General features: G+C 40.5%; 2 protein-coding genes across 2 annotated transcripts in view; one reads left to right on the forward strand and one right to left on the reverse strand.

Moving 5' to 3' along the window:
• hirip3 (HIRA interacting protein 3) overlaps positions 1–14,924 on the forward strand; it is a 33,816-nt gene extending 18,892 nt beyond the window's left edge. Inside the window, exons 4-8 of the mRNA XM_060901835.1 lie at positions 1,447–2,205; positions 2,287–2,474; positions 8,876–9,026; positions 11,934–12,032; positions 14,572–14,924. Coding sequence (XP_060757818.1) covers positions 1,447–2,205; positions 2,287–2,474; positions 8,876–9,026; positions 11,934–12,032; positions 14,572–14,762 — 1,388 coding nt within the window. The 3' untranslated portion in view covers positions 14,763–14,924. The remainder of the gene's footprint in view (positions 1–1,446; positions 2,206–2,286; positions 2,475–8,875; positions 9,027–11,933; positions 12,033–14,571) is intronic.
• Positions 14,925–15,893: 969 nt separating this feature from the next.
• Positions 15,894–21,647, reverse strand: LOC132869060 (serine protease 33-like). Its single transcript, XM_060902415.1, has 6 exons — positions 21,623–21,647; positions 20,804–20,824; positions 17,332–17,494; positions 16,558–16,826; positions 16,315–16,454; positions 15,894–16,219 (listed from the first exon to the last, which is right to left on the reverse strand). Exons 1-6 carry the CDS (start codon positions 21,645–21,647, stop codon positions 15,950–15,952), a joined length of 888 nt encoding a protein of 295 aa, XP_060758398.1. The 3' UTR covers positions 15,894–15,949.
• Positions 21,648–26,707: the final 5,060 nt, after the last annotated feature.

Consider the following 26,707-nt stretch of genomic DNA (forward strand, 5'->3'; position numbering starts at 1 on the left):
CACGGCTGAATCGTGCAGATCCGTTTTTTTTGGGGGGGGGCGTTGGAGTGTCTGATTATAATTTCATCAAAGTAAATTCTGTATTAAAATTACTAAATAAGCAAATGCCGTTACAGTCCATGAAACATAGGAAGTATAAGTATGAGAAGAAAACAGTAAATCAGAAAGCTGCGCACGTTTGCGCAGCTTTCGCGCAAACGTGCGCAGCTTTCTGATTTACTGTTTTCTTCCGACACTCCAACCCCCCCCCCCCCCCCCCCCCCCCCAAAAAAAAATCGGATCTGCACGATTCAGCCGTGGAAAAGGCGTCAGCCGCCAAAAGGCGCGCCGTTTGCATCCAGACCGCCTGCGCGAATTCAGTGACGTGACGAGTGGGGTTAAAGTTCACCGGGAAAAATGTAATTTAAAAAAAACGATCTTTGGACGTACGAATCGATCTTCAGGAAATAATATGCAAATCGATTCAGAATCGGAAAATCGATTTTTTTCAACACAGCCCTGAGGAAGACTGACCCAAAACATGTCCATATCCACACAAACATGGTTCATTGACCAAAGAATGCTTTTGAAATGTCCATCCAAGCTCTTTGAGACACGAGGAGGTGAAGTGAACAGCTCTGTCTTTACTGATCACTTATCTGATCATCTCTCCGAGAGTGCTGAGCTTTGGGGTTAATGTAGCAATCTTATGAAAAGCAAACCAACATTAAAGGAGAACTGAAGTCATTTTTAAACTTGCTTTATTTCTTAATTAACGTGTTATTCAATTACGTTTTCAGTTTTAGTAACCTTATATCGTGACTTGTATTGGCAACTAATCGCAATTAAATATTATACTCATCGGCCTATTCGGTTTTTAGCCATGTTGAATTTAGTTCGTTTGGTCCACGGCGGGCGTCGCTTATCCGCGCGATCTTCACGAGACTTGTGCAAGACTTCGAAACGTGAAGTGTCAGCCAGGTGTCAGTGCCGCCATTTTGAAAGCTGTTTTCCAAACGAAGTATTGCACAAAAACGAGTTTAAATGACGATTACTGCCTACTTTTTTCAAACTTTCCTGATTTGCTATCAAAACAAACACAACTTCCGGCTTGATTACGTCAGCATTCGAAAGAGGGCGCGCGCGTCTTTTGATAACGTTGGCAGATGTCGGTGACTTTGATTTCCGCTGTACGTTTTACTTCCGTCCTACGATGTCTCGCACAGGTCTCAACGCGTCTCGTTTACGGCCGTTGCTTTGACATACGGACTGATATTACAGAGCATAATTCAAACACTCATAACTTGCTATAGCAGTGACAAAATAGCGATCAAAAATGCATTCCTATATTTAATAAAATGAGAAATAGAATTTTGATAATAAATTTGCCTTCAGTTCTCCTTTAAGTCTGAACTATGAATCTTCAGGTGTGTGTGTGTGTAACCTCACTGTCACCATTTGTTTCAGATTCTCCAGACTCTGGAATAGAGAAAGCAGCAAATGAGAAACAGCTTAAAGATGATGATGAGGAGGAGGAGGAGGAGGACATGGAAGAAGAGAGCGAAGAAGAGCAGAACACAAAGGTTCAAAGGAGGAAGACTAAAGAACAGCATCATGTGAAAAAGAACAGGAAGGAGGAAATGAGCTCAGAAAGTGATGAGGAGGAGAAGAAAAATAAGGGAAGGAAGGGGGAGGTTTTAGATAGTGAGGAAGATGATCAAATCAGCTTCAGCAGTTCAGATGAAGACAAAGAAAATCAGCAAGACAAAGCCAGAGGTGGAAAGATGAAGCAAAGCACAAGCTCTGACAGCGAGGAGGAGGTGAGCAATGAAGAGATGAAAGATGAGGACAAAGAAAATCAAAAGAAGGAACAAGCCAGAGGTGGAAAGAGAAAACAAGGTGCGAGTTCAGACAGCTCGGAGGAGGTGAGTGGTGACGAGATGCAAAACAAAGGTGAGATAAAGGTTGGACAAAGAAGCAAAGCAGCAGCTCAGAAGAAGAGGAAAAGAAAAGAGGACGAAAAAGGGCCACAGTCACCAGAGAGTGAGGCTGTGAGAAAAGTGCAGAAGGAAGTGTTTGGGAGTAGCTCTGAAAGTGAAGAAAACGAGGCGATGAAAACAGAAAGGAACCGAATGAGTGAGAGCAGTGATGATGAGAGCGATAAGGAAACGAGCAAAAAGAAGGATGTTGATGAAGTGTCCTCTGATGAAGAAGTGAAAGAAACAGGTACAGGTGCTGCCTTTTATCCTCCAAAGCCTTTCTTGGTGTTAATGTCTTCTCACATTCATCACTTTTATTCTTCCCCAGTGAAAGCAAAAGAGAAAGACAGGGAAGGGGCAGACGATTCAGACTCTTCCTCCTCTTCTTCCTTGCCCTCTCTGGAGGAGGACGAAGAAGCAGGGAGGGTAAAGCCGAAACAGGAAGAAGAGACGAAAAAGAGTGCGTCAAAGAAAAAACATACTGACATGAGCAGGAGCAAGGCCAAAAGAGGAAAGGTGAATAGTGACGCTGCCAGCTTCACCACCGTTTGGATTTACTTGACATTCTTAAAAATGTGCCTGCATAAAGATCATGAGAAGGAAATAGCTTGATGTACCACATTCAGTCCAGTAGATTTTCAGTGTTATGATTTTGCTGAAATGTATAATACTGCGCAAAAGTCTTGGGCACATAAAAAGAAATGCTGTAGACCAAAAATGGCTCAAAAATACTATAAACCGTAATCAGTAAGCCATGATAAATCAAAGTCAATATTTGGTACGAGACGACCCTTTGCTTTAAAATAAAATGGTAGTCTGAGGTACAGTGAGTGCAGTTTGATAAGGAAATGAGCTGTAGGTTTTACTGAGCGTCTTACAGAACCAGCCCCAGTTCTTCTGGACACTTTGACTGTCGCACTCGCTTCTTCATTTTGCACCAAAACCCAGCAGCCTTCATTATGTTTTCTTTTTTAATCTGAAAAGTGCTCTCTTATGTAATATGCTGCTCAGATACAAACTATTTTTCTGTAACATTTAATTTTGTCGGCATGGTGGTGTAGTGGTTAGCGCTGTCGCCTCACAGCGAGAAGGTCCGGGTTCGAGCCCCGTAGCCGACGAGGGTCTTTCTGTGCAGAGTTTGCATGTTCTCCCCGTGTCCACATGGGTTTCCTCTGGGTGCTCCGGTTTCCCCCACAGTCCAAAGACATGCAGGTTAGGTTAACTGGTGACTCTAAATTGACCGTAGGTGTGAATGTGAGTGTGAATGGTTGTCTGTGTCTATGTGTCAGCCCTGTGATGACCTGGCGACTTGTCCAGGGTGTACCCCGCCTTTCGCCTGTAGTCAGCTGGGATAGGCTCCAGCTTGCCTGCGACCCTGTAGAACAGGATAAAGCGGCTAGAGATAATGAGATGAGATTTAATTTTGTGCTGGAAAACGAACATTTGTACTCCTAAAATGTTTTTTGTACTGACTCGATAATGTAGAAGTCATCAAATAGAAATCTATCCCAAAGATTGTGTGAAAAAAAAAAATAGGGGGCCTAATACTTTTGCACAGTACTGTACTGTGTGTACTTCATGATCTGTATCTGTCCTGTCAGATTTCAATGAGAAACATAAGAATTACTTAGATATTTCACCCAGACCTGTTTCCCACTTTCCAGTCATGTCATTTCAATATAACAGACATTATTTAATCCACATTCACTGGATACGAGCAATCGTGTGCTCTGATTGGCTACTGAGGCTATCAGCTCATATACCGTGAGAAGAGAAAAACAAAATGTTGGAGCGCATCAAGTCAGCTGTTAAAAGAAAATAGTTTTTTGTTTGGTCGTTCCCTCCCAAGAGTATCTCCCGTTCTACACTCCAACCTAGTCCGTGGCCATAATGCACCTTTAAGTTAAACCGGCAAAAAAAAAACCTAAAGGAGAAGAACAAAATGGCGGCGCGTGTTGCTGAACCAAGCGAGGACAAAATAAAACCTGCTCAAAAACAAAACCCCCCAAAAAAAAGCAACAAAATATGGAATGAAAGTATTTGATGGTAAGGATACATCATTTTTTTTTTCTAGAATTATTATTATAGCATTTTTGACAAATTGCTCCTGTCATTTCGCCGGTTTGTTTACATTCTAAGCGGAAATGATTTTGTCAGACGTTTTGTATGAAGTTTTTATTTATCGAATTTGCATAAAATAAAAATGCCCTGTTTCTCAAAATCCAGTTAATGTGGATAGAATAACAGTTATTCCACTCAATCTCATCGTACATGGCTTATAGACAGCTCAGAGCTACACGCCTCATTGGTTGTCAGCTCATGTACGACTCGATTTTGTTGAATATCTGTTAATCATCAGTATAACTCTGAAACAGGCTAAATAATCGAAAGAAAGAAAAGACGCCTAGAAAAGCCCACATACTATACACATAGTGAATTTCATAGCTATTGTGTTTTTCAGCAAGGAATTAAACCATAAGGCCAAAAAAAAAAAATAGTGTGTTTCCGGTAACCCAACCGATCGAGAATTTCCGCGTCAAAATTGCCGACCGTAAAGTTTTTATTACAAATTTCCCTCGATCTTTTAGTGTAAGCGGCGTTAGTTTGTCATAATTTTTTGTTTCAACGCATTCAAGTTGTGAAAGAAACAATAAAAAGTAAAATGTTTCGCCACTTCTATCAGCCCTCCTGCATAAACATGGAAGCGCACTTGTATACTGAAGGAGGAAGGGAAAACTGAGCCGAGCCGCCATTTTGAATCCTCATTCAAGGCTGTAATGCAAATTGCTTCCTCTTCAGTATACAAGTGCACTTCCATGGCAGGGAAAAACACTACATTTTGCCGCCTATGTAGTCCCCTATTTATACAAATAGGAGTCATTCAGGATTCAGCCATGTTTTTGCTCGACCCAAGTTCTACAGTAGGCTAGGCTAGGCCGTCTGCTTTTAATGGGAGTAGCCTAGCCTAGGACGTTATTTTCACGTTATTTCTTGATAAGGTGTTTTCACGTTATTACATGAAAATATCATGAAATATCACTTCCGTAGAGCTTTTTTTTTTTTTTTAAAGATATTTTTTGGGGCTTTTTGCACCTTTATTGGATAGGACAGTGTAGAGACAGGAAATGAGCAGGAGAGAGAGACGGGGAGGGATCGGGAAATGACCCCGGGCCGGAACCGAAACCGGGGCCCCGGACCCATGGCATGGCGCCCTAGCCACCTGAGCCACGATGCCCCACTTCCGTAGATCTTAACTCGAACTCTCGCGATATTTTTTTTTTTTTATTCGTTTAAAGATTTAAAACACTTATTTTATTATGATGTGTGGTATAAAGGATTCTGTGCCAAAATACTATTTTGTAAGATGTTTACTTGTGTTCATTTTTTCGAACGGGCGGCACGGTGGTGTAGTGGTTAGCGCTGTCGCCTCACAGCAAGAAGGTCCTGGGTTCGAGCCCCGGGGCCGGCGAGGGCCTTTCTGTGTGGAGTTTGCATGTTCTCCCCGTGTCCGCGTGGGTTTCCTCCGGGTGCTCCGGTTTCCCCCACAGTCCAAAGACATGCAGGTTAGGTTAACTGGTGACTCTAAATTGACCGTAGGTGTGAATGTGAGTGTGAATGGTTGTCTGTGTCTATGTGTCAGCCCTGTGATGACCTGGCGACTTGTCCAGGGTGTACCCCGCCTTTCGCCCGTAGTCAGCTGGGATAGGCTCCAGCTTGCCTGCGACCCTGTAGAAGGATAAAGCGGCTAGAGATAATGAGATGAGATGAATTTTTTCGAACAAAATAAAAAAAAAATTAAGAAAAAAAAAACCTTTCATACCTACCGACCTTATTTTAGTATTTCATGTTACCGGAAACACACTTTTTTTTTTTTTTTTTTTTTTTGGCCTAATGCTCTTTTAGGAACCCGTTAAAGTATGAGATGGTGCAATGTAGCCTGATTCAAAGCGGAGTTGCAGTTGATTATATTCTCTTTCATTTATACCATAGTAATTTTTCCAGCTTTATAATTTTATGATGTATTAATTTGGACAGGTCTATGAGTTTTTTTTTGTTTTTTTTTTTTTTTGTTTTTTTATGATTTGACCATTACAAAGGGCTGACATAAATGTTGTTATTATACATACAGGACACTTTTTTTCAGTGGAATAAAAATGTGTTCTATTCCCTTCTAGCGGGTTTCATTCATTTGGTTTGACGGCATGCAATATTGTTAGCGTATCGCTTATCCTATGTGTATTACATCACTCTACCCAATGGCCTGGATGCAAACGGTGCGCCTATTGGCGGATGCCACCTTTTTCACGGCTGTCTGGGGGACTTGTTTGAATCGCGCAGATCCGATTAGTTTTTTTTTTAGGGGGGGCGTTGGAGTGTCTGATTATAATTTCATCAAAGTAAATTCTGTATTAAAATTACTAAATAAGCAAATGCCGTTACAGTCCATGAAACATAGGAAGTATAAGTATGAGAAGAAAACAGTAAATCAGAAAGCTGTGCACGTAAAGCCAATTACGTAACTTGCGTTGGACTGATGGAAATCCTTGCGCGTGCAGTGAAGTGCAGCCAGCAGCAGATAATGGGGCGCAGCTTTCTGATTTACTGTTTTCTTCTCATACTTGTACTTCCTGTGTTTCATGGACTGTAACGGCATTTGCTTATTTAGTAATTTTAATCAGACACTCCAACGCCCCCCCCCCCCAAAAAAAAAAAACCTCATCGGATCTGCGCGATTCACCCAAGTCCCCCAGACAGCCGTGAAAAAGGCGGCATCCGCCAAAAGGCGCGCCGTTTGCATCCATGCAATGGAGAATGAGCGTTGAATACGGTTTACAATATTGCATGGTTGTCAAGACAACATGACGCCACATATCGGAGACGTAAAACTTCCATGCTAGCGAGCGACTGTGACAATTTGTAAACAAACATGGCCGCTAAGTTTGCTTTGTTAAATACGGAAGATTTTGAGAGAATTTTGAAAGAGAAAGACGCACCGAATACCCGAAAGGAATGTGTATGCGTTATTATAATAATAATAATAATAATAATAATGTTGGCTGGCTTTTTTGTGGTATATCAGATATATTCCATTCAGCTAGCATGATACTGAACTCGTATCATACAAGCTGAATGGAATATATCTGATATACCATGAAAAAAAAGCTAGCAAGTATTATTTAAATGTGTTGTGAATTTGAATATGTTGCTACTATGGAAACGTTAACACATTAGAACAGGCGCGTTAAGATAAAGCTATCAAGTGAATTCCAGCCAGTGCTACTGTCTTAGTCATGCTGCTATAGACCCTTTTCAGTCACGTGACCTTCTTAAACGCGACCACCATTTTGGACATGTAGCGGACTTCGGCTCGAATTGGTTTGAATGCGAGGAAGGCGACAAACGGAGAACATACAAGAAAAAGGAGCGAGATGCAGAAAACACCTTCGCTATCCAGCGACGTAGGGCATTTGCAGGGCGAGCAGAGGGAGAAATAACAACAGTAACGACACATTAGCAACGCCGTACAGAAATAACGGTTTATGGCACAGACCCTTTTGGTTCTCGCTGATCTAGCTGCTACAATGACTGCTTAGACTGCAACAATAATACCTAACACACATTTAAGTATCCGTCGTAAAGACGTGAAACTCATCAAGTGACGAGTGTGTTCATTGATAAGCTAACACAATCTAAAAGTAGACATACCATCACACTGCCCTGGCGCTGTGTACAGTTCACCTTCTATGGCTTGTGCACTCACTATTTGCCATTACTTTCTCCAACCCAGTGTTACAGATTACAGGGAACGGCCTGGATTTAAGAGACAAATATATGCTCCTATTGTTTTGAACACTTATTTGTAGGCAGTGCTTTAATTTGTAAAGTGGGAGGTCCCGGAGCGCAGAGGATGAGCGGCTCCGGTGCGGAAAAAAAGGGGGCGGGGCGCTGCGCTGCGCTTCTGGGCATGTTTTGTAATAACACTGCAAATTAAGTTCATCTGCAGATATTTTGTGGATGTCGTTTCATGAGAGAAATCACCAACAAGGCAGATATCAAAATCAGACATTAACACTAAATAAACTTGCATTTTTTTTTATTTAATTATTTGGTTTTTTTTTTTTTTTTTGTTACATAGTCAAAAGAGGTGTCGGATCACCGGATCCAGTGTAAATAGCTGCCGGAGCCAACGCCCGAGGTTCCGGAGCGCGCTCCGGCTTGCTCCCCCTCAAATTAATCGCTGTTTGTAGGACACTGCCTCTGATCTGTCCTACAGTCTACCAACAGCAAAGGAACACAACGCTAGCTAATGTCGTTAGCTAATAGCTACTACAGAAGAACAAAGAGGTTACAATGGGTTATTTTAGCCTATTTGGTTACACACTCGCCGCCACAGAATGTTAACAGCAATGTAATGCCTTTTCTGGCTAATTTTATTCGTCTTACCTCCAACAAAGTGGTCACTACACAAGCGCTGGTATGCCGAGGGCTGCCAATCTGTTAATTTTTTTTAATGGCCGCTATCCATCTTCTCCGATAAAATGATAACCCTTGCCTTGTGTGTTGATGGTTACTACATCCAGGTGCACAACAATATAGTGGCATGATGGAAGTCTTGCTGAAAATAAACACTCTTTTTGCTGCCGTTCCTCAATGCTGGCTGTGGTAAACTACTGGTAGTACATGTCCAAAATGGCGGCTGCGTTTGTCGTGACGTCACGTGAAAAGGGTCCATAGAAAAGTTAATCAACACCTCGTGACCAATCAGAATTAAGACTCCAGCAGCACTGTTGGACAAATAATATTTTGGTGACATTTTGAAAGTTTTTCTGAATGTGCTAAATCTCGAGAGCCAGGTTCGAAGGGATATGATCAGGTATGTTTTCAGCATGCTGACTGCTCTATGGTGTGACCTACAGGATGAGGAGGATAAAGCTGTGTCGAGACTTAAGCGCTACATCGCCCTCTGTGGTGTATGGCGTAACTATAAGAAGCTGTTCGAGGGCTGTCGCTCGGTGAAGGCCAAAGTGACTGTGCTGAAGAACGAACTGAGAGAGCTGGGAGTGGAAGGTCAGTAAAACTTAAAGGAGAACCGAAGGCAAATTTTTTTTTTTATCAAAATTCTATTGATCTAATTTTATTAAATATAGGAATGCATTTTTGATAGCTACTTTGTCATTGCTATCGCAAGTTACGAGTGTTTGAAATATGCTATGTAATACACAACCCCGATTCCAAAAAAGTTGGGACAAAGTACAAATTGTAAATAAAAACGGAATGCAATAATTTACAAATCTCAAAAACTGATATTGTATTCACAATAGAACATAGACAACATATCAAATGTCGAAAGTGAAACATTTTGAAATTTCATGCCAAATATCGGCTCATTTGAAATTTCATGACAGCAACACATCTCAAAAAAGTTGGGACAGGGGCAATAAGAGGCTGGAAAAGTTAAAGGTACAAAAAAGGACCAGATGGAGGACCAAATTGCAACTCATTAGGTCAATTGGCAATAGGCCATTAACATGACTGGGTATAAAAAGAGCATCTTGGAGTGGCAGCGGCTCTCAGAAGTAAAGATGGGAAGAGGATCACCAATCCCCCTAATTCTGCGCCGACAAATAGTGGAGCAATATCAGAAAGGAGTTTGACAGTGTAAAATTGCAAAGAGTTTGAACATATCATCATCTACAGTGCATAATATCATCAAAAGATTCAGAGAATCTGGAAGAATCTCTATGCGTAAGGGTCAAGGCCGGAAAACCATACTGGGTGCCCGTGATCTTCGGGCCCTTAGACGGCACTGCATCACATACAGGCATGCTTCTGTATTGGAAATCACAAAATGGGCTCAGGAATATTTCCAGAGAACATTATCTGTGAACACAATTCACTGTGCCATCCGCCGTTGCCAGCTAAAACTCTATAGTTCAAAGAAGAAGCCGTATCTAAACATGATCCAGAAGCGCAGACGTCTTCTCTGGACCAAGGCTCATTTAAAATGGACTGTGGCAAAGTGGAAAACTGTTCTGTGGTCAGACGAATCAAAATTTGAAGTTCTTTATGGAAATCAGGGACGCCGTGTCATTCGGACTAAAGAGGAGAAGGACCACCCAAGTTGTTATCAGCGCTCAGTTCAGAAGCCTGCATCTCTGATGGTATGGGGTTGCATTAGTGCGTGTGGCATGGGTAGCTTACACATCTGGAAAGACACCATCAATGCTGAAAGGTATATCCAGATTCTAGATTAACATATGCTCCCATCCAGACGACGTCTCTTTCAGGGAAGACCTTGCATTTTCCAACATGACGATGCCAAACCACATACTGCATCAATTACAGCATCATGGCTGCATAGAAGAAGGGTCCGGGTACTGAACTGGCCAGCCTGCAGTCCAGATCTTTCACCCATAGAAAACCATTTGGCGCATCATAAAACAGAAGATACGACAAAAAAGACCTAAAGACAGTTGAGCAGCTAGAATCCTACATTAGACAAGAATGGGTTAACATTCATCTCCCTAAACTTGAGCAACTTGTCTCCTCAGTCCCCAGACGTTTACAGACTGTTGTAAAGAGAAAAGGGGATGTCTCACAGTGGTAAACATGGCCTTGTCCCAACTTTTTTGAGATGTGTTGTTGTCATGAAATTTAAAATCACCTAATTTTTCTCTTTAAATGATACATTTTCTCAGTTTAAACATTTGATATGTCATCTATGTACTATTCTGAATAAAATATGGAATTTTGAAACTTCCACATCATTGCATTCCGTTTTTATTTACAATTTGTACTTTGTCCCAACTTTTTTGGAATCAGGGTTGTATCAGTCCATATGTCAAAGCAACGGCTGTAAACGAGATTCATTGAGACCTGTGCGAGACATCGTAGGACGGAAGTGAAACATACAGCGGAAATCAAAGTGACCGACATCTGCCAACGTTGTCAAAAGACGCGCGCGCCGTCTTTTGAATGCTGATGTAATCAAGCCGGAAGTTGTTTGTTTTGATAGCAATCAGGAAAGTTTGAAAAAAGTAGGCAGTAATCGTCATTTAAACTCGTTTTTGTGCAATATGTCGTTTGGAAAACAGTTTTCAAAATGGCAGCGCTGACACTTCACGTTTCGAAGTCTCGCACAAGTCTCGTGAAGATCGCGCGGATAAGCGACGCCTGCCGTGGACCAAACGAACTACATTCAACATGGCTAAAAACCGAATAGGCCGATAAGTATAATATTTAATTGCAATTAGTTGCCAATACGAGTCACGATATAAGGTTACTGAAACCGAAAACGTACACTACTGTTCAAAAGTTTGGGGTCACTTTGAAATGTCCTTATTTTTGAAAGAAAAGCACTGTTCTTTTCAATGAAGATCACTTTAAACTAATCAGAAATCCACTCTATACATTGCTAATATGGTAAATGACTATTCTAGCTGCAAATGTCTGGTTTTTGGTGCAATATCTCCATAGGTGTATAGAGGCCCATTTCCAGCAACTCTCACTCCAGTGTTCTAATGGTACAATGTGTTTGCTCATTGCCTCAGAAGGCTAATGGATGATTAGAAAACCCTTGTACAATCATGTTAGCGCAGCTGAAAACAGTTTAGCTCTTTAGAGAAGCTATAAAACTGACCTTCCTTTGAGCAGATTGAGTTTCTGGAGCATCACATTTGTGGGGTCGATTAAATGCTCAAAATGGCCAGAAAAATGTCTTGACTATATTTTCTATTCATTTTACAACTTATGGTGGTAAATAAAAGTGTGACTTTTCATGGAAAACACAAAATTGTCTGGGTGACCCCAAACTTTTGAACGGTAGTGTAATTGAATAACACTTTAATTAAGAAATAAAGCAAGTCTAAAAATGACTTCAGTTCTCCTTTAACTCGGATACTAGTATATTTCTCTTTATTATTGTGTGTGGAGTGTAATGAGTATGTATATTGATATCACTTGTCATTACTTTAGGTCAGCCATCCATAGAGAAATGTAAGAAGGCCAGAATTAAGAGGGAGGAAGCTCAGGAGCTGGCAGGACTGGACGTCAGCAACATAATCACCACTCAGGGTACATCACTGCTATACTGACCCATTTTAGAACGATCTTCATAGTCATGGTTGACATGAAATTTTGTCACAATTTTGAGAATAAATCCATGAAGCATAGATTAAGAATGAACTTTAGATTATCAGAACGAACTGTTCTGTGGTTACGAAGCAATAGTAGTAGATGACTAAAGGATAGTCTGTTAAGCACATCATATTAGCTAATGGAGCAGAATTTCGGGAGACGGCCTTGTGACGAGATTAACCTATTAAAACAAGGGAAACCTAATGATTACAGAAGCAGCTTTGGGACTAAAAGGTCGCTGGTTTGATTCCCTGGACGAGCAGGAATAGCTAAAGTGCTCTTGAGCAAGGCACCTAACCCCCAGCTGTTCCCCAGGCTGCTCTGGGTATGTTATACGTTGCTGTGGATAAGAGCGTCTGCTCAATGCCTGTAATGTAATGCTAACGAAACCTGTGCCAGAGAGCTGGAATAAGAAAAACATGGAAGATAAAGGAACCGCTTATGATGTCATGTCATCTTATCTGTGAAATGTGGGGGTGTGGCCATGTACAGTATGGGAACATCAGGATGAACTATAAATTGAGATCCAGACCTCATCAACTCAAAGCTGGCAGTGTCTCTGTCCTGGCAGCTCACAACAAGGAAAGATATCCAGCATTGTTTGATGCCTTAGGAATGAAAATTTAAGGCTGAATACCTAATGCGTATATTTAAGTTCGATCACTTGCTCAGTAACTTATGGTCTTCTGCAACTGGACTATCTATAAAACAGTTATGAGTTCTTGAAGTTTTATGGAGTACAGATATCAAATGCACGATCATGTATCAGGCTTGTAGTACTCGAGTCCGACTCGTGCCCTAATTTTAAGGACACATGATTGACTTGGACTTGAGCACTGATGACTTAGATTAGATTAGATTGAACTTTATTAATCCCTATGGGTGGGTTTCCCTCAGGGAAATTAAAATTCCAGTAGCATCATTACAGGATAAACAGAGAATAGAAATAGACTAGACTTGGATTTGGACTCGCAAATTGGAGACAAGGACTCGGATTTTTTCTTGATTTTTTTTTTTTGGTAACATCTCATCTCATTATCTCTAGCCGCTTTATCCTGTTCTACAGGGTCGCAGGCAAGCTGGAGCCTATCCCAGCTGACTACGGGCGAAAGGCGGGGTACACCCTGGACAAGTCGCCAGGTCATCACAGGGCTGACACATAGACACAGACAACCATTCACACTCACACCTACGGTCAATTTAGAGTCACCAGTTAACCTAACCTGCATGTCTTTGGACTGTGGGGGAAACCGGAGCACCCGGAGGAAACCCGCGCGGACACGGGGAGAACATGCAAACTCCGCACAGAAAGGCCGTCGCCAGCCATGGGGCTCGAACCCGGACCTTCTTGCTGTGAGGCGACAGTGCTAACCACTACATCTCATCTCATCTCATTATCTCTAGCCGCTTCATCCTTCTACAGGGTCGCAGGCAAGCTGGAGCCTATCCCAGCTGACTACGGGCGAAAGGCAGGGTACACCCTGGACAAGTCGCCAGGTCATCACAGGGCTGACACATAGACACAGACAACCATTCACACTCACATTCACACCTACGGTAAATTTAGAGTCACCAGTTAACCTAACCTGCATGTCTTTGGACTGTGGGGGAAACCGGAGCACCCGGAGGAAACCCGCGCGGACACGGGGAGAACATGCAAACTCCGCACAGAAAGGCCGTCGCCAGCCACGGGGCTCGAACCCAGGACCTTCTTGCTGTGAGGCGACAGCGCTAACCACTACACCACCGTGCCGCCCCTAACCACTACATAAGATGTTTATATCTACATACATTTTTATACTAATTTCATGCAAGAGAATACACATTCACCTGTTCATGTGTCATGTTCAGGAACAAACTAACATTAACAGCGCTAAAATGCCTGGAGAGAACGTCCCTAGAATTGTCTGCTTTGCTTATACAGACTTCTCGTGCAGTCGGAAAAAATGCACTGCGATGTGTTCCATATGTAAAAGAACTATCGAGGAGACGACGGGGACAACCTCGAACTTCAATCATCATTTGTTGAGACTCCACCTAGAGAAGGAAGTGACACGTTATGTTTATTACTCTGTAGATAGCGGTGCTTGCTGAGCGATGAACTAGCTAGTGTTAACCCTCTCTCATGTTATTTGCCCTGTTGATAGTGGGCGGGGCTTGCTGAGCGATGAGCAAGCTTTTTATCTGTAGCCTGTTAACTAAAATGGGGCAGTCGGGCAGGAACATTAGTCCAACACAGTAACAGACGGTTTCACATAAAGGCAGCAACAGGCACCGTCAAATGGTGCAGATGGAGTCTTGTTCTCGGAATCGACTCGAAATTTTCTTTAATGACTCGGACTCGAGGTTTAGTGACTCGACTACAACATTTGCCACGTATGTATCTAAAAGAAAAAACAAAACAAGGAATCCTTGTGGGTTTCTTCCTTCTATCCTGTTCTTTTACCAACTGTGTAAGTTCATCTCTGGATTTTAGGTCGTCCTAAACGGCGAGCTGCAGCACCGTGGACGAATCTTCCGAGCAGTTCACCTGCACCATCAGCCTACAAACGTGTGGTGAACTCTGACTCCGACAGTGAAGAGGAAAACGCTAACAGGCGGCGCAAGAGAAACACAGACTGGAGCAACCTGCAGGGGATCATCAGCGATGACGCAGACAGCAACTAGGCAGATTTCTCACCAGACAAATGTTCATAATGTATTGTTCAAGCATTTCAGACTAAATTTCTAAGTTTGTTACTGTGTTTTGCTATGATTAATATTTCAATGTACTACTTTTATATATTAATGTTCCTTTATTCAATTTTTTGAAATAAACAATTATTTGTACTCCCTCCCCCCTCTTTAATTTATTTATAATTTATTTTTTTAACTGATTATGGTATTACATTAATACATAGTGATTTTTATTATGCCTCCGCCACCGTAAGGTGCAGGAGGCATTATGTTTTCGGGTTGTCCGTCCGTGTGTGCGTGCGTCCGTCCGTCCCGAAACCTTGTGAACACGATATCTCAAAGGCTAATGAAAGGAATTTCACCAAACTTTCACCATTTGTGCGCTTTGGGACAAACATGAACTGATTAGATTTTGAGATCAAAAGGTCTAAGGTCAAGGTCACTGTGAGGTCAAATGTCTGTCCAAAAACCTTGTGAACACAATATCTCCAAGGCTGACACACGTAATTTCACCAGGTTAAGATTACTGTGAGGTCAAATGTCCATCCCCAAATCCCAACTTAATAAGGCGTGTAGTCTACCAGGCGGAGGCATCGCCGTCGAGTTCTATCTAGTTATTTTTTTATTTTTTTTTAATATAACCATGAACATGAAAAATCATACATTGTCATAGGTTACACTGATACAAGTTGTGTGAAAGCTGTGGTGAACATCCTGTTTGTTTCAGGTGTGGCACAGTAAGGGGCCGGTATGTCTCATTCCTGCCAAATATGTAAATGTTATGTCTGGTTGAGGTTCCAAGTTATATACAGCACACCACAGCTCCTTCAGCAGGAGAAAAGTTCAGGGGGGAAATGACAAAACTTTATGCATGTAGATAGTGCTCGACCATTCCGGTATTTCCTTGTCCCAGATTTTATCATGCGAGGTGATGTGATTGCTGTTCCACTTAATATATTGTATTTCTGGGTAAAATCTCAAATGACTGGAGATATTTCACAAACAGCTTATGCACATGATTCATACATTCTTTATCTTGGAGCACATGATTCATACATTCTTTATCTTGGAGCACGTGATTCAGCAATCATTAGTTGAATGAATAATTTCAATGAATAAAAACATGGAAGTACAGTACAACTTTTTTTGAAAAAACTCTTTCTGGTTCCTTAACATCACTAGGAGATAGAGAGGGAGAGGAAGAAGGGGATGATGGAGAAAGAAAGGAACAGGAAGAAGAGGTTGGGGGAATCATGATTGCCACTTGAGGCTGGAACAAATCCTGGTTGGTTGCTGCTGATCCAGCTCCTAATCCAGGCTTCGTACTGAGACACTCTGGTGTATACACCAGGAACATTAGGTAAAGCGCAGCCAGTGCCAAAACTCACAATCCCAACCTGAACCCAATATCCATTGGACTTGACCACCATTGGACCTCCAGAATCACCCTGCATGGACAACAAGCTGTTATCTACATGTCTGTTTTTCTACCATGCGACACAGTACTGTGACCAGACATAATATAATGGGGATGGTTTCTTGCCTGGCATGAGTCCTTGCCCCCCTCAGCGAGACCTGCGCAGATCATGTTGTTTGTGATGACACTGTAAACTTCTGCACAGTCACTGTTACTGACAGTCGGCACTAGCACCTCTTGCAGGGTTTGTGGAGGTGGCAGAGGCACTGTGGAGATCCATGATGAACATTTACCAAAATGTTTTAACAGATCAACCTTATAGATTAAAACTAAAATAAACATGCAGTTCACCGGTAGTGAAGCACTCACCATTAGGCCTAATGTCACCCCATCCTGTCACCCAGACATTCGTTGCAGGGCGAACATCACTGCGAGTTGCTGCCAGGCACACCGGCATGACATAGTTGTTAAAAGTCACCGGGTTAGTGAGCTGGAGTAGTGTAATGTCATTACCGTCAGTTACAGAGATATAGCTTGGGTGATTGATTATTCTTCCAATATTTCTTTGCTGCTGTTCAGGATTTGGCCCCCGCAGATTTTCCAGGCCTAGATTGACTGTCAAATCCTTTAGGACATAACTGAAAATCAAAGTCAAGTTTGAGTCAGACAGAATCTCACTGAAAACTTTGAGCTGCTATTATCTGCCATATAATCTCACATCCCTTCTCTTGCCAACATTTATACTTGCAATAAACTGTTGTGCAAGATTTTACTTCCAGTAAATCATGGGATAATGTAGGTGAAATGTTACAGGTGCCTAAAATGTGAGCATCCATCCATCCATCCATCCATCCATTATCTCTAGCTGCTTATCCTGTTCTACAGGGTGGCAGGCAAGCTGGAGCCTATCCCAGCTGACTATGGGCGAGAGGCAGGGTGCACCCTGGACAAGTCGCCAGGTCATCACAGGGCTGACACATAGACACAGACAACCATTCACACTCACATTCACACCTACGGTCAATTTAGAGTCACCAGTTAACCTAACCTGCATGTCTTTGGACTGTGGGGGAAACCGGAGCACCCGGATGTGAGCATCCACATTATAATTGTATGGTTATTTTAGAGTTTTCCAAGCCACACCTTTCGAAACAGTGAGCAGCTGATAAGACCCACATGTTGTTGATCAGGCTGCCACCACAGAAATGGCTACCTCTGAACTGAATGCTGACCTGCCAAGGCCAAGCACCAGGAGCAGCATTTCCACCACCTACAATCTTTGGGTTCAAGGGAGGCTGACCACACACTGGTAGAAAGAAAGAAAGCAAGGAAGAAAACACACACACACATTATATATATATATATATATATATATATATATATATATATATATATATATATATACACACATTTTTCCTTGGAAAAAAAATATAAAAGAAAAACCTCCCTCCAAATCAAGGTAATCCTTAGGTAAAATGTTTTCTTGGAACATATTTTATGTTGGGTGCCATCCAGTATAAAACATGTTCCCATAAAACATCTTAATCCAAAGGTTAACCACAGCGTTAAGATGTGTAGTGGTTAGCGCTGTCGCCTCACAGCAAGAAGGTCCGGGTTCGAGCCCTGTGGCCGGCGAGGGCCTTTCTGTGCGGAGTTTGCATGTTCTCCCCGTGTCCGCGTGGGTTTCCTCCGGGTGCTCCGGTTTCCCCCACAGTCCAAAGACATGCAGGTTAGGTTAACTGGTGACTCTGAATTGACCGTAGGTGTGAATGTGAGTGTGAATGGTTGTCTGTGTCTATGTGTCAGCCCTGTGATGACCTGGTGACTTGTCCAGGGTGTACCCCGCCTTTCGCCCGTAGTCAGCTGGGATAGGCTCCAGCTTGCCTGCGACCCTGTAGAAGGATAAAGCGGCTAGAGATAATGAGATGAGATGAGATAATGGATGGATGTTTTATGAAAAACCATGGCCTAAGGTTAGAGAAGCAGCTTTAGGACCAAAAGGTCGCCATTTCGATTCCCTGGACCAGCAGGAATGGCTGAGCAAGACATCTAACCCCCAACTGCTTCCCAGGCTGCTCTGGGTATACTGTACGTCACTCAGGATAAGAGCGTCTGCTAAATGCCTGTAATGTAATATAATGTAACCTAAGGAGTGCTTTGGTTTGGAGCAAGGTTTTTTTTTTTCTTTCCACTGATATTTTCCCTTGACAAAGAGCATCCGATTCAAACATTTGGAATAAAGCTGTTTTTAAAATATAGAGCATGCCTACAACTATCTTTTTAAAATAAAATTTCCTTTTGAATGCCTACCATTGTTTCTGATATAGTGTCTGATAATTAACCCCATAAATACATTGACATACATAGTTGAATACATGAGTAAATTATAGTTAACAGTTATTCTATGAAATCGAGTCGTACATGAGCTGATACCCGATGAGGCGTGTAACGACGAGTCAGCTATAAGCCATGTACGATGAGATTGAGTGGAATAACTGTTTTATTCTATTCACATTGACTGGATTTTGAAAAACAGAACATTTTTATTTTTATTTTTGCAAATTCGATAAATAAAAACTTTATGCAAAACGTCCGACAAAATAATTTCTGCTTAGCGGACACATGACAAATTGCATACGTGTGTAATTTTAATGCTTAAAGATGAAGGACGTAAACAAATTGGCGAAATGACTAGCAATTTGTGAAAAAATGTGATGATAATAATTCTTGAAAAATAAAAAAAAGATATGTTCTTACCATCAAATACTTTCATTCTGTATTTTGTGGCTTTTTTTTAAATTTTGTGGGGTTTTGTTTTCAAGTAGAGCTTTTAGTTAGTCCTCGGTTGGTTCAGCAAAATGCTCTGCCATTTTGTTTTTCTCTACTCACGGTATATGAGGTGATAGCCTAGTAGTAGAGTAACCAATCAGAGCACAAGATTGCTCATATCCAGTGAATGTGAATAGAATAATAACAACAGGTATACATGTACTTTTTTTGTCTCATGCCCTCCATCCATCTATCCATCCATTATCTGTAGCTGCTTTATCCTGTTCTACAGGGTCGCAGGCAAGCTGGAGCCTATCCCAGCTGACTACGAGCGAAAGGCGGGGTACACCCTGGACAAGTCGCCAGGTCATCACAGGGCTGACACATAGACACAGACAACCATTCACACTCACATTCACACCTACGGTCAATTTAGAGTCACCAGTTAACCTAACCTGCATGTCTTTGGACTGTGGGGGAAACCGGAGCACCCGGAGGAAACCCACGCGGACACGGGGAGAACATGCAAACTCCGCACAGAAAGGCCCTCGCCGGCCACGGGGCTCGAACCCGGACCTTCTTGCTGTGAGGCGACAGCACTAACCACTACACCACCGTGCTGCCCTTTTGTCTAATGCAGGGGTCGGCAACTTATGGCACGCGTACCACTGCTGGCACGCGGCGGCATAATCACTGGCACGCACAACACTGGACCAGTATCAGCAAAAAAAAAAAAAAATCTCTGAGTGACAGCACGATCTTCCAACCGCATTCACTCCACAGCGCTCTCCACCCAGCTCCCGCCCACTTTCCCAGAGACCCATGTGTACAATTAGCTTAGCGTGCATCAAAATCAAAGTTACCTTTTGTTTACCATGTTTACAATTAAAAGTGACAAACTACGAACCCCAGATAAAAAAGCTCAGCCAAGAAAAGCAAGGACAGGGATCACACTGACTGCTAGGCAAGATATATTAATTGAGGCATAGCCTATGATTCATTTTAGCCTCAGCCCACACTGATTAGTCAAATATGTTGCTGTTTGCTTATATAAAATGTTGTGGCCGTTTCGTTTGTGATGCATTTTTATGCGTCACTGGCCTTTGTTAAAATTATTTATGAGAGGTTTCTTTAATTGTTGATTCATAAGATGTTTATAAGATGTGTTTATAAGAAGAAGAATTTTATAAGAAGATTAATACAGTAAGATTCTATGTATAATGACACACACACACACACACACGGGTGCATGAGGGTCCTCCTCAGCATCACAGAGGAGAAAACAGAGACAGAGAAGTTGAAACATTCAGAGAAAAAAAATACAAATCCAACTATCAGTTCTATTTCGGGTTATCATAGTCTTTGGTAGATGTATTTTTTGCTGTTAACTGTTTTGTTTTGGTTTTTTTACCTTGATTTTGGAGCAGATTATAGGCCTGCAAGCAAAATGTGAAATTGTGTCTGAGCACAACAATCTATTTATCTGTATGGAATACTCATATGCATGCCTATGTATAATAAAATTCCAAATTTGTTGGAAATTTTCCTGTAGTTTGTGTCATTTTACCATTATTGTTGATAGTGGCACACTCATTGACTAGAAAATTTGAAATTGGCACTCGATGTCTCAAAGGTTGCCGACCCCTGGTCTAATGTAAGGTTGGCAATTTTTCAATATGACATGAAAACAAATACACAGCGCTAAATACAATTATGGAAGATCTTTTGCTTTGTTATGCTTTGTCAAATAATGATAAATCCACTTCTTGAAAAACAAACAAACAAAAAAACCATCCTTAATTTGCGTATCCCTTGCATGTTTGTGTTATATTAATCCAAAACTTACCATCTAGCTGGGAAAATGACCCTAATGGAGAAGGAAGAGAGAGCACAGTTAACGCTTTGTACAACAGTACAAGAGAGTCTGGCTTTCTAATTACAGTTGGGTGCAAAAGTATGTATCCCCTTAGGACCAAATAGAGAAGAAGTTAATTTCAACATGACATTTCGTGTATTACAGTAGGTTTGTGTGTAGTGTACTTTATTAGCTACAAGTGGCAAAAATTGGAAAATATTCTATTTAACAAATTATTCCAGAAAAAAATATGTTTGTCTTTTTTTGAACACAATAAGCCTATAAATTCTCTCTAATAACTCAGATATTGTCATGTGCACATGCAGGCAGCTTTTATTTAAATTAAATAGAAACACATTTAGTTATTTAAACCATTGCGACCCTGACCAGGATAAAATATTCATAATGAGGGGGAAAAATCACACACACACACATATATATATATATATATATATATATATATATATATATATATATAAGTAGAGTAAAAAATCTCTGTCAGTCAACAACCAGTCTGTCCAAAAGGATCCAGAGGATACCACGGGTCCCAGCAGTGTAGATATAGGTAATGTAGAATAGAAAAATTTCACTCTGACACCCAACTTCTGAACATTATTAAAAATTTATTCTCGACAAACTTTTCGGCCTTCTTCAGTGTCATAAAAAACTACATAGTGCTATGGGCTTGGTCTTATATATACAAAATTGTGAGTTCTTTAAAATTTTAAATAAAGGGCAAAGACAAAAATAAACTATTAATTTCAAAATTTAAAAAATATGAACAAGTTTAAGAGAAAATACCAAACTTACAGGACCTTGAGTAATCTTGAAGCATGCAGTAGAGCTGAAGGTTTGAAAAGAGGGTCCTAAGGAATATAGTTGACCTTGTAGTTGCCTGATTTTATTGCTTTTTGTAAACATCTGACGGTGGTGACGAATATATGGGACACATTTTGAGCAACCACAAAATAATAGTAAACATCGTTCAAAACTCACTGTTTGCAGTTTTAAATACATAAAACAATGTATTCTTTCATGTAGTAAAGGTATTATTCAATTAAATTATTACTTTTTGTTTTTTTAATCAAGTTGAAATGATTAGCTCCTATCCGAGGACAACTGATTTTGTAGGCAGTGGCCAGCATATAATGATTAAATTAATAAAAAATAAAAACAATCCTATAAAAGAACCTTACATATGTGCAAAGAACCCCCTGATTATAACTTTAATTTTTTTATTTATGAAAATGTTATTAATTTCCAACAAACTTAGCACTTTTCTTAGTGGGACACGTTTTTGCCAAAGTTTCAAGAATCAGTGATATTTTATTTTTTTACATTACATAATGTTAATGCTAGTGGTGCAGTGGGTAGCACTGTCACCTCACATCAAGAAGGTTCTGGGTTCAAACCTCATGGCCGACAGGGGTCTTTCTGTTTGAAGTTTGCATGTTCTCCGCATATCTGTGTGGGTTTCGTTCCACTTCAAAGACATGCAGATTAGGCAAGAATTGTTGAACCTGCTGTAGCTCTGGATAAGAGTGTCTGCTAAATGTTTGTAATGTAACGCAAAGCAGTAAAAGTTAAGGCCATGGCTATGAATGATCTGACCAAGAGGAAGGATGTTTTTTTTTTCTTAAATAGAGAAGAGGCCTAAGAATTTATCTCTGAGGGACCCCACACTTAACAGGAGAGGTGGTGAACTTGTGTGAGCCAAGACTGATAAACTGTTATCTGTTTATAAGATACAACCTGAACCACCGAAGGGCTATGTCAGCGATATCAATAGAGCAGTGTTGGTTTTGGCAGCCATTTTTGATTTAGTTTTAGTCTTAGTCTTTTGGACGAAATGCTTATTAGTTTTAGTCACATTTTAGTCAATTCCATCCTTGATAGTTTTGGTCTAGTTTTAGTCGACGAAAACTAAAAGGGTTTTAGTCCAGTTTTAGTCATTCATTTTAGTAAAAAAAAATTACTTTAAAACATTAAATTAGGCCAATACAGAGATAGGAAATTGTAATCGAGGTTGACATGTTGTGCATAACATTCTCTCTACATAAACGCTGCCTAGTGTGCATGCTCTCTACATAAACGCTGCCTAGTGTGCATGCTCTCTACATAAACGCTGTCTAGTGTGCATGCTCTCTACATAAACGCTGTCTAGTGTGCATGCTCTCTACATAAACGCTGTCTAGTGTGCATGCTCTCTACATAAACGCTGTCTAGTGTGCATGCTCTCTACATAAACGCTGTCTAGTGTGCATGCTCTCTACATAAACGCTGTCTAGTGTGCATGCTCTCTACATAAACGCTGTCTAGTGTGCATGCTCTCTACATAAACGCTGTCTAGTGTGCATGCTCTCTACATAAACGCTCTCATCTGTATGCTCTCTACATAAACGCTGTCTAGTGTGCATGCTCTCTACATAAACACTGTCTAGTGTGCATGCTCTCTACATAAACGCTGTCTAGTGTGCATGCTCTCTACATAAACGCTCTCATCTGTATGCTCTCTACATAAACGCTGTCTAGTGTGCATGCTCTCTACATAAACGCTGTCTAGTGTGCATGCTCTCTACATAAACGCTGTCTAGTGTGCATGCTCTCTACATAAACGCTGTCTAGTGTGCATGCTCTCTACATAAACGCTGTCTAGTGTGCATGCTCTCTACATAAACGCTGTCTAGTGTGCATGCTCTCTACATAAACGCTGTCTAGTGTGCATGCTCTCTACATAAACGCTGTCTAGTGTGCATGCTCTCTACATAAACGCTGTCTAGTGTGCATGCTCTCTACATAAACGCTGTCTAGTGTGCATGCTCTCTACATAAACGCTGTCTAGTGTGTATGCTCTCTACATAAACGCTGTCTAGTGTGCATGCTCTCTACATAAACGCTGTCTAGTGTGCATGCTCTCTACATAAACGCTGTCTAGTGTGCATGCTCTCTACATAAACGCTGTCTAGTGTGCATGCTCTCTACATAAACGCTGTCTAGTGTGCATGCTCTCTACATAAACGCTGTCTAGTGTGCATGCTCTCTACATAAACGCTCTCATCTGTATGCTCTCTACATAAACGCTGTCTAGTGTGCATGCTCTCTACATAAACACTGTCTAGTGTGCATGCTCTCTACATAAACGCTGTCTAGTGTGCATGCTCTCTACATAAACGCTCTCATCTGTATGCTCTCTACATAAACGCTGTCTAGTGTGCATGCTCTCTACATAAACGCTGTCTAGTGTGCATGCTCTCTACATAAACGCTGTCTAGTGTGCATGCTCTCTACATAAACGCTGTCTAGTGTGCATGCTCTCTACATAAACGCTGTCTAGTGTGCATGCTCTCTACATAAACGCTGTCTAGTGTGCATGCTCTCTACATAAACGCTGTCTAGTGTGCATGCTCTCTACATAAACGCTGTCTAGTGTGCATGCTCTCTACATAAACGCTGTCTAGTGTGCATGCTCTCTACATAAACGCTGTCTAGTGTGCATGCTCTCTACATAAACGCTGTCTAGTGTGCATGCTCTCTACATAAACGCTGTCTAGTGTGTATGCTCTCTACATAAACGCTGTCTAGTGTGCATGCTCTCTACATAAACGCTGTCTAGTGTGCATGCTCTCTACATAAACGCTGTCTAGTGTGCATGCTCTCTACATAAACGCTCTCATCTGTATGCTCTCTACATAAACGCTCTCATCTGTATGCTCTCTACATAAACGCTGTCTAGTGTGCATGCTCTCTACATAAACGCTGTCTAGTGTGCATGCTCTCTACATAAACGCTCTCATCTGTATGCTCTCTACATAAACGCTGTCTAGTGTGCATGCTCTCTACATAAACGCTGTCTAGTGTGCATGCTCTCTACATAAACGCTGTCTAGTGTGCATGCTCTCTACATAAACGCTGTCTAGTGTGCATGCTCTCTACATAAACGCTGTCTAGTGTGCATGCTCTCTACATAAACGCTGTCTAGTGTGCATGCTCTCTACATAAAATTCTTTAAAATCTTTAAAATTTTAAATAAAGGGCAAAGACAAAAATAAACTATTAATTACAAAATTTAATAATTAAATATTGCTTAAAAAAATGTGATTTTTAGATTTATATTCTTTTCGCTTGTTTAACCCATAAGGGGCTAAAGTAAACAATTGCGACATCCAGTACGCTTCCCTATTTAGAAGCACGTTGTCTAAACTATATATATATATATATATATATATATATATATATATATATATATATATATATATATATATATATATATATATATATATACCCATACCCCATACACACACCAAATTTGCTGTAATACAGAAGAGGATTAGGGCCACTGTGAGAAGAAAAAAAAAGTGAGTTCTGACTTTAAAGAATTCTGACTTTAAACTCAGAATTCTGAGAAAAAAGTCAGAATTCTGTGAAAAAAGTCAGAACTCACTTTTTTTCCCTCACAGTGGCCCTAATCCTCTTCTGTATAACCAAGATAGAGTGCAAGAAACTTAGCTTGAATAATGAAACAATTCAGTCAATGATGTAATAGTCTCACTATTAAAGTTGGTATCCATTTTAAATACAAACTATATGTGGTCTCGCCAAAACAGGAATTGCTCATTGTGAGTATTTAGTCCCATGTTAAATGTCTACAGCCTCGTAAACCTCAGGCAAAGGAAGACTGTGAATATACAGTATGATTTGGGTTTCGAGCCAAACTTCTAACTTGCTTAGCAAATAATTTCCCACTTTTCTTTATACACTCTATTTTTGATCTAACTTTGCCAGACATAACTTTCAGGGGATCAGACCTGAATAAAAAAAAAGGTTGATTCTGTGTTGATTTTGCCTTATGTCTGTACGTCCATTTTTTTTTTCCCAATTGTAAAAGTCAGACGTAAAGGTGTACTGTTTCACTCAATTGTATAGACCATAATGATATTCTTGCGATAACTGTATTTATGAGATTGACTGACAATTTTGTGAAGAACCTCTCAACAAGGATGTTACTGGTTCAGCCAATATCTTAGTTCTATAATGTGCATTATCAGTTTAAAAAAAAAAAATCTTCATTTATGACATTGTGCTTACAAAGTACGGCACACAGTGTAGTTTCAATTCGGCTGATCTTTTGTCATATTAAATAGAATTAGGTATGAGTTGGGAGAAAATAAATAAATACACACACACATACACACACACACATATATATATATATATATATATATATATATATATATATATATATATATATATATATATATATGGATGAAAATCTGCTAATGGGTAATAATATGTAACAAATCATGTCAAAATTCATATTCTTTTATTGAAAAATTAAACTACATCATATTAAACTTTTATTATTTTATTAAACATATTAACAATTGAAAAGATAGTAATCACACTGGATTTTCAAAAAAAATCATCTGCGAAGTTATCAAATCTACGCTTATGCATGTTATTTTTTGACGGAAAAAAATGAAGTATTTTTAGTTTTTTTTCTCCTTATTTTACAAAACTCCATGCATATAAGAATGAAATAATCAGGCTTTTACAATACTTAATGGAAAATAAAGATCTTTCCAGAAAATGAGAATATAATTATTCAAGAAACAGGTGAAAAGATTCACGACCAAGAGCCAAGGTAATAACTTTTCTGTTATCACTTATGAACCGACATAACACAAGAATTCATTGTGAAGAAATCCTCATAACATAACAGTAGTAACTTACTATTAACATTAAGGATTGGAAACAGGACTCTGTGGAACAATACAATATTAAACACATGTGGGTTAGTATACTTATGCATGTTACTTTTGACGGACATAAATTACCAAAGATGAATTCATTGAAATGTACTCTAATTGCACTATAAGATCTGACTAGGGAAAGGGG

The sequence above is a fragment of the Neoarius graeffei genome, chromosome 20 (genome assembly GCF_027579695.1).
Source record: "Neoarius graeffei isolate fNeoGra1 chromosome 20, fNeoGra1.pri, whole genome shotgun sequence".
NCBI classification, from domain to species: Eukaryota; Metazoa; Chordata; class Actinopteri; order Siluriformes; family Ariidae; genus Neoarius; species Neoarius graeffei.

Coding starts and splice junctions, on each gene's coding strand:
- LOC132869060 (XM_060902415.1), bottom strand. CDS start 21,647: ATGCTTCAAGATTACTCAAGGTCCT. Junction 16,455..16,557: donor GGGTGACATTAGGCCTAATG/GTGAGTGCTTCA, acceptor GGATCTCCACAG/TGCCTCTGCCACCTCCACAA. Junction 16,220..16,314: donor GGGGCAAGGACTCATGCCAG/GCAAGAAACCAT, acceptor TTGTCCATGCAG/GGTGATTCTGGAGGTCCAAT.